The sequence below is a fragment of the Barbus barbus genome (assembly GCF_936440315.1).
Source record: "Barbus barbus genome assembly, chromosome: 48".
NCBI classification, from domain to species: Eukaryota; Metazoa; Chordata; class Actinopteri; order Cypriniformes; family Cyprinidae; genus Barbus; species Barbus barbus.
This window is the reverse complement of record NC_136726.1, coordinates 8,476,890-8,485,991: the sequence shown is the minus strand read 5'-3', so window position 1 is coordinate 8,485,991 and position 9,102 is coordinate 8,476,890. Positions and strand designations below refer to the sequence as shown.

The following is a 9,102-nucleotide window of genomic DNA, read 5'->3' as shown; positions in this document are numbered from 1 at the left end:
AGTAATAACAGAATTAGAAGCTTAAAAAATTATTTAAATAGATTTTAAAGTGTCATTTATTCCTTTATATTATAATGGAAAACTGTTCTTTTAAATGGTAATGATATTTCACAATATTACTGTTTTTACTGTCATTTTAATCTAATAAATGCAGCCGTTTAAAAAAAAAAAAAAAAAATCTTACCGTAATTATTCCCAAATGATTGTTTGTTTTTGTATATGTGTAATAGACTATATTACATTTTTAAATGCTCCTGATGATGATTACATGATTACATATTTTTCACAGAGTAACTTATTGATTTTAGCTGAATCTTTTTTCTTCTATTTTATAACTTCTAATTCATGTCGCATAAATATATATAGAGAGAGGGCGATTGGCTATATAATGTAATTTTTTGCATAACGTGAAATACTTTGTTATATTTGCATTTCATATTTGACAACACTGGATAAGCACATCTGCTAAATAAATAAAATAGTAATGAATAAATACAATGTATGTCATCATAAAGCGATTTTGTTTCATTTCTAATCAGGCACTCCGAGCTGTGCTTTGTTGTGATTTTACAGATAACCGGGGAACTAGCGCCTCTCGGGCTCCTGTAACCCCCTCTAATCACATCAAAACTTGGTCTCATGTCCGTGTCCTCTAGTGCTTGTCCTGCGGTGTAACGAACAGAAACTCATGTGGGCAACGTGCCACTAGCGAACACTCATCAGTACCTGACACCGCTACGGCTTTGCAGTGGTTATTTGGAAATGTGATTTTGATGCCCTGAACAGTTTGTGCGTGTCAGGACTGATTAGAGTCCTGTTAGCAATTGGTGGGAAGCAGTGCCAAATGTGCAGATAGCATCAGGGAGGACGGGACGCCACATGCTGAGGCCGTCCTTTACCAGCTAGCCGGCATGAAGGGTGTGAAAAGAGATTTTGGGCAGAAGTGCGACCGAAGCGCTGCTGTCATGGAGCATTTTGGTGTCTGTAAAGTTATAATTGATGATGTACAGTACACTACTGTCATTTATTTCAAACTTCAGTTAAAATAAGAAATAAAATATAAAGAAAGTTAAGTTTTGTTTTTGCATTGTGACATTAAATTTAAGGCAATTGACCATATTTCCTCCCATTACCATAGTTTGTTCAGATGTTTTAATTTTAATTAATTCATTCACTGTGGTGCAGCGTTATTTTACTGTTATTTTTGTACTATTATAGTTATATACTACACTGTAGAAAATTATTTTTCAAAGTTTATTGGAGTATGTTTTAAAAGAAAGTAAGTAGTTTATTTATTTATTTATTTATTTACTAATTATTTTGAAATATACTTGTAATTTCAAAGTGAAAAATATTTCAAAGTATCCTATGATTCTTTTTTTTCTGTGTATTTTAGTACAGTAGTATTTATGAATGTTTAGCGTTTGTTTTTGTATTTTTTTTTTTTATTTAAATTATAATTTTATTTTAATGTTTAGTCATTTTATATGCTTTGTCACTTTTGTTATTTATGTTTACTTTTTTTTTTCATTTTTAAGCATGGCAAAATTTCTAATTTTTTCTTCCAGTATTTGTTTTTTTATTTCAAATAAAAAAATTTTTTAACAGTTTTAGTTAACAATAATAAGCCTACAATGGTCATTTCTATTACAGAATTACAGTGAAAAATAAGTAAAGCAATAAATGAAATACTTATAAACTACTGATAATTACTACCTAATACAAAATACTAATACTATTTTGTAAATACAAAATTTTGCTAAATAATTATATACACATTTAAAAAATAAAATTACAAAAATTCCAATAAATTTAATTGGTTTTTTTTTTGGTTTTTTTTATTATAGTATAGTAATTTGTCATGAAAATTAACTGTTACAATGCAAAATTGTTATGGCCCCCAAAAATAATTTTTCTTTATATATTCTTAGATATTTAAAAAAATATATTATTTCTTTATTTTCATTTTGGGTTCAATATAACTTGTCTTACTTAGACAGATTTCTTCAGATTCACCCAATTATTCATCATTCATTCATGTTTGATGCATTGTTTGCTCAAAACACAATGCACACAGATAAAAGAAGAGGATTTTCTGAAGAAATTACAGTACGTTTGGGTCCACAGACAATAACATTTTAAAGATTGCGATGGGCCAATATCCAACAAAATAAAATCAATATCTCACAATGTCAGTCCACACATACATACGGTACAGTATAGTCTCTCTATTGACCCTGTATTCACAGTGGCAATGCTTCGTTTTTCTTTTTTCTCCGTCTCTGTACTATTACAAGCTTCCTTTTTTGTTCCCCCCCTCTTTTTTTCTGTGCACTGGCATAATTTATCTCCCCTCATCCGGCACGCCTGGGACAGAAGCCAAAACCCAGGTTTCTGCCCCCTCTGCCTCCGTTCCGTCCTTTCTTCTGCCCTTGATTAAGCCGTCTTCAGGGTCGCGAGTATTTATTTCACTTATGAGCGTACATTATGAGTACAATTATCATATTGCTGCTTATTTTGGGAGTACGACTGCCCTTTTGGGAGTTGTCTGACTGCCCAGATGGCTAGTTTTCATGTCCTCCACGTTATTCACTGCAATTAAAGGAAAATTGTCATTATTTACTCTATTTGGGTGAGCTATTTCAGTAAGTTGCCACAAAATCAAGAGCAAACGGTGAATAGCAAGTATATATTCATCGCCTTGTTTGCGCTGAGATTGAGAACAGCAATCCCAGACTGCAAACGTGAGAAGAATTAGCGCACTGTATCCAATAAATCAAAGACAAAACCGGGCATGACATCCAACTGTGGGACTTTGTTGTTTTGCCACAATATTGTGCTTTGAAATTCTCCCGATGCCTCATTATTGTGGGACGCGATGCATGATGGTGCGACCGTGATGAATATTCTGGGTTTAGGAATCAATCTAGACACGTGGGACGCCGGCCTCAACTTAATCTTCTTTCATGCATTTCTTATGTAGCCATTGAGGTTTCGGATGCATTTCCATATTCCACGTCTGCGGCCGTGCCCTTTTTGAGATTCCTCAATCTGCTTCCCGTCTGTCTCGCAGTCACATCAGTCAGTAATCGGCGGGAATGCATCTCAATAATGGGATTCTGGGTCTCTGCATCTGTGAATCAGTTCGCTCTCCTGTTGCTAGTCGTTCATTGTGTTCGTGTCTCATGAATCATGCATTGTTGGAATAAAACACGCTCCTCATCCCTGACCTCTGCTGCGTTCTTAACCGTGGCTTGATTTTTTTTTTTTTTTTTTTTTTTTCATCTTCTTTGTACCATATATACAGTTCCCCTTGTGTATTGCTTTTGTATGCTTTGTCTTTCCTCCTTCGGACATGGTGGTTTTCCATATGCTAACTTCAGGACTCTTATTTATCAACTTATTTTCTGTTTTCTTGCTGCACACTTCTGATATTTAGCCTGCCATTGTTTGCTGTTTGAAGTCAACATGAAGCGCAACTCATTTTGCTTCCATATTGTGACATATTTCCAAATGATGAAATCAGTGTTGGTGAAAGTTACTAATTGCATTTGCATTACTAATTGAAATTAATAAGCCTCAGGCTAAAGGAAGTGCCTCTGCCTCTGCACTTACTCCCAATTTCTCTCAACAGCGGTACAGAAAAGATGTCAGCAAATAAATGGGAAAACAATGTAACTTCTGTTACTTATTTGAAAAAGTAAGTTAAAAAGTAATGTTACCTTACTACTTACTTGAAAAAAAGTAATCTGATTACGTAACTTGCGTTACTTGTAATGCGTTACCCCCAACACTGGATAAAATAATATTATTAATAATTTAAAAAAGAAAAGTAGGTTTTTTTAAACATTATTTGCCACAAAAACAATTTGATAACAGCATTAAAACACGTACTTCTAGTTATGTGCAAGTAAATAGTACATTACAAAGAATCATGTGCAATGTATTGCATGGACTTCTATGCACGGCCCTAAATGAATCAGTGACTCATTTTAGCGAACTGTTCTTTTCAGATGTACATTAACCATCCTAATGAACTGTTTTATGAAAACTTTCCAGTGCAAACAATTGCGCTTAACTGAATATTTCAAAATTCCTTACATGACTTTTTACACAGTGCCTCAAATAAATCAGTGAGTCATTTTAGTGAATCGGTTCACACGGACTGTTAGTATGAATGTCAGCTTCTTGCATTACATGAACAATCCAAATGAACTCATTCACTCAAATGAATCAACTTCCCAGTGCACTGATTTGAAATGGTTTAGTTGAATCAAGGTGGTTCCTGGAGGTGGTTAGAGGGTGGCCGATGAAAAGCATTTTGGTAAAAGATTATGATTACGTGTTAAAGTTCAGTGTCAGATTTCATTTCATGTTGACTTCCCATCTGTGATAACAGGTTTCATTTACTCTGTGGTTCAGTACGTAATGTCATTGTGGTAATCCAGGTCATGTTTAAGGTAATCTTATTTAAGACAGTTCATGTAAGAAGACAATAGAGTAGTGTGTCCTGTGTGTCCCCAGGCCCCCTCAGCAAGCGGTAGCGCCGGATCTGGAGGTGATCTCCCAGCAGGTGGAGGATGAAGGCCAGTGTATGGCTCCAGTGCAGCTGGTCAGCTTCGCCTACAGGGACCTTCCTCTAGCTGCCCTGGACCTCTCGTTGGCCGGATCCCAGCTACTTTCCAATCTGGATGAAGAGGACAACCAAGAGGGGTAAGAAGCTACTAGTGATACCGCACAGAAACAAGTACACACACGTTTACGCGGTTGCGTAATTGGGGAATTCCCATTGATTTCAGTGCTATGAAACTAACCCAAATCCAAAAATAGAACTTCTTAGAAGTGAAGATAGACATTTAGACTCTTTGTGAACAGTTTTTTTCCTTTTGAACACATACACAAAAAATTAAAATGTAAAAAAAAAGACTTTTCAGATTTTATACTTCAAAATTCCATGTTATGTTAATTGCTGTTTATTTGTATTTTTTTCAGCTACTTGCTAGTTTCTCACCAATGTTTTTCGGTGCGCCCTTAAAGAAGAAAAAAAAAAAAAAATATATATATATATATAATTAAAATATTTATATATAAATATAAAGGCCCGGTTTCACAGACAGGGTTTAGACTAAGCCAGGATTAGGCCATAGTTCAATTAGGACATTTAAGTAATTTTTATAAACATGCTTAGAAAAAAAACATTACTGGGGTGCATCTTGAGACAAAACAAAGGCACTGATATATTTGATGATCAGTCAGTGCAAGTTTATTTCAGTTGAAACAGCTCAGACTTATATTTTAGTCTAGGAGCCTTTTCTGTGAAACCGGGGGAAAAACATTCATTTCATTTTATTTTATTTATGTATTTATTTAGTCATTTAGCAGACGCTTTTATCCAAAGTGACTTACAATTTTAATTTAAATATGTCCCCAGTGAAAATTGTCTCCAGCGATTCATTTTTTTTTTTTATTTCTTTTTTTTATTTTTTTTTTAAGTAATAAAAAATAATAAAAATATATATTTAACTTATATATATATATATATATATATATATATATATATATATATATATATATACACACACACACACATATATACAGGTCCTTTTCAAAAAATTAGCATATTGTGATAAAGTTCATTATTTTCTGTAATGTACTGATAAACATTAGACTTTCATATATTTTAGATTCATTACAACACAACTGAAGTAGTTCAAGCCTTTTATTCTTTTAATATTGATGATTTTGGCATACAGCTCATGAAAACCCAAAATTCCTATCTCAAAAAATTAGCATATTTCATCCGACCAATAACAGAAAAGTGTTTTTAATACAAAAAAAGTCAACCTTCAAATAATTATGTTCAGTTATGCACTCAATACTTGGTCGGGAATCCTTTTGCAGAAATGACTGCTTCAATGCGGCGTGGCATGGAGGCAATCAGCCTGTGGCACTGCTGAGGTGTTATGGAGGCCCAGGATGCTTCGATAGCGGCCTTAAGCTCATCCAGAGTGTTGGGTCTTGCGTCTCTCAACTTTCTCTTCACTATATCCCACAGATTCTCTATGGGGTTCAGGTCAGGAGAGTTGGCAGGCCAATTGAGCACAGTAATACCATGGTCAGTAAACCATTTACCAGTGGTTTTGGCACTGTGAGCAGGTGCCAGGTCGTGCTGAAAAATGAAATCTTCATCTCCATAAAGCTTTTCAGCAGATGGAAGCATGAAGTGCTCCAAAATCTCCTGATAGCTAGCTGCATTGACCCTGCCCTTGATAAAACACAGTGGACCAACACCAGCATCACTGACTGTGGGTACTTGACACTGGACTTCAGGCATTTGGGCATTTCCCTCTCCCCAGTCTTCCTCCAGACTCTGGCACCTTGATTTCCGAATGACATGCAAAATTTGCTTTCATCCGAAAAAAGTACTTTGGACCACTGAGCAACAGTCCAGTGCTGCTTCTCTGTAGCCCAGGTCAGGCGCTTCTGCCGCTGTTTCTGGTTCAAAAGTGGCTTGACCTGGGGAATGCGGCACCTGTAGCCCATTTCCTGCACACGCCTGTACACGGTGGCTCTGGATGTTTCTACTCCAGACTCAGTCCACTGCTTCCGCAGGTCCCCCAAGGTCTGGAATCGGTCCTTCTCCACAATCTTCCTCAGGGTCCGGTCACCTCTTCTCGTTGTGCTGCGTTTTCTGCCACACTTTTTCCTTCCCACAGACTTCCCACTGAGGTGCCTTGATACAGCACTCTGGGAACAGCCTATTCGTTCAGAAATGTCTTTCTGTGTCTTACCCTCTTGCTTGAGGGTGTCAATGATGGCCTTCTGGACAGCAGTCAGGTCGGCAGTCTTACCCATGATTGCGGTTTTGAGTAATGAACCAGGCTGGGAGTTTTTAAAAGCCTCAGGAATCTTTTGCAGGTGTTTAGAGTTAATTAGTTGATTCAGATGATTAGGTTAATAGCTCGTTTAGAGAACCTTTTCATGATATGCTAATTTTTTGAGATAGGAATTTTGGGTTTTCATGAGCTGTATGCCAAAATCATCAATATTAAAACAATTAAAGGCTTGAACTACTTCAGTTGTGTTGTAATGAATCTAAAATATATGAAAGTCTAATGTTTATCAGTACATTACAGAAAATAATGAACTTTATCACAATATGCTAATTTTTTGAAAAGGACCTGTATGTATATATATACACGCTCAAAAGTTTGGGATCAAAGATTTTTTTATGTTTTTTAAAGACGTTTTTTCTGCTCATCAAGGCTGTATTTATTAGATCAAAAATACAGAAAAAAACAGTAATATTATGAAATCGTATTGCAATTTCTAATATTGATTTCCTATTTTAATATACTTTAAAATAGAATTTATTTCTGTGACAAAAAAAATGAATTTTCAGCATTGTTACTTCAGTGTCACAAAATTTTGATCACAGAAATAAATTATATTTTAAAGTATATTTAAATAGAACACTGTTATTTTAAATTGCAATAATATTTCACAAAATAAGTTTTTTTTCTGTATTTTTGATCAATATATATATATTTTTTTTTTTTTTTTTTTTTTAAGGAATTTCCCCAAATGTAGTTTTTTTTTTTTTTTTTTTTCAATTATTAAAACTATTATAAATATTAACCTGTCACTAACTATTTTTAATAAATTCATAACTATTTTTTCTAAGTATTTACACACACAAGAACTAATCGTTTGAAAAACATGGTAATATTAAATGTAGAGGCATAATTTGGCATTTTAGTGAATCATGTACTGAAAATGAGTAATTTCCGATAGATCAAATTAGCAACCCTTTCTTAGTTCTGCGCTACTCTATCGTAACTTTTTGCCAGTCTCTCTTTGTTAGCACTCTTTTCACATTGACACTTTCAGTTATCATCGGATAAAGGATTCCGTCGAAACGTACGCCAGGCTGGGAAAGAAATATTCAGATATCCAAAAAATCAGGAAGAACTGCATACTCTTACTTAGATCAACGATACTGACTTTTAACAGGAATTTCTGGAATTCATTTAATGCTTGCTTGGCAGGGGTGAGGTAAAAAATAAGCCCCAGCATGTCTTATAAACAATACTAGCTGTATCTAAAATAGCCGAGATCGCAATCATCTGACAAAGTAGTAGGCTACTTTAACCTTAAGTTATCCTCTGGGGTCAATATGACCCCAAGCGACTTTTCTTTAGTTAAAAATAATGGTTCCCTTTATCTCAGTGGAATAAAATCTTGTGACTTTTTCTAAATTATCTATCCATACACACACAAAAAAACTGGGCTTGATTTGGTTGTTCTAAAGGTATGTAAAAAAAAAAGTCACACTCATGACCTTTGGGGTCAATATGACCCCACATTGAAATGAATGGGAAAATCAAAAAAAAAATGTTTTTTATTTTTCATTTGTCAAAAAAATCTATAAATCCAGAATAAACCTGAAAATTTCCATACCACAATGAAGTCCTGGTACTAGAGCACAAATGTAATGTGGAACGAACATGATCACTTGCACACACACATGCTCACGCACACAAACACACACACAGGTGTGACTCCAATTGAAAGCATTTTTTTTAGAAATTGACAAATAAAATCAATAATTCCAGCATAAATCTGAAAATTTCCACACAGAAATGAAGGCCTGGTACTAGAGCAAAAATGCAATGTAGAAAAGACATGCTCACTCAACACACACACACACACACACACACACACAGACAGGTATGACTGCCACAGCCAAATAAAATCAGCCACAAATGCAGAACAAAGATAAAAGGGGTGAGACCTAATGCACACACACATGCGCACGCGCACACACACACACACACACACACACACACACACACACATACGCACACACGCACACACACACACACACACACACACACACACACACACACACACACACACACACACACAGACAGACAGACAGAGAGAGCAAGGGAGAGATGAAAGGCAACTGACCTGTTCAACTTTGAGAAAGTTTACTCTGAGATCTAAGAGCTGCAACTTTATTTTGAAAACAAAGAAATAGTTCCCACACCAAAGGTATAAAAGAGGGTCTTTGGTGTCACACAGTTCATTCTGTGTCAG

At 35.1% G+C, this 9,102-nt stretch overlaps 1 protein-coding gene across 1 annotated transcript in view; it reads left to right on the top strand.

Annotated features, from left to right (window-relative positions):
* Positions 1 to 911: 911 nt before the first annotated feature.
* Positions 912 to 9,102, top strand: part of tmem266 (transmembrane protein 266) — a gene marked incomplete at both ends in the record, with an annotated part of 44,796 nt that continues 36,605 nt past the window's right edge. The window contains 2 exons of the mRNA XM_079411859.1: positions 912 to 1,004; positions 4,505 to 4,713. Coding sequence (XP_079267985.1) covers positions 912 to 1,004; positions 4,505 to 4,713 — 302 coding nt within the window. The remainder of the gene's footprint in view (positions 1,005 to 4,504; positions 4,714 to 9,102) is intronic.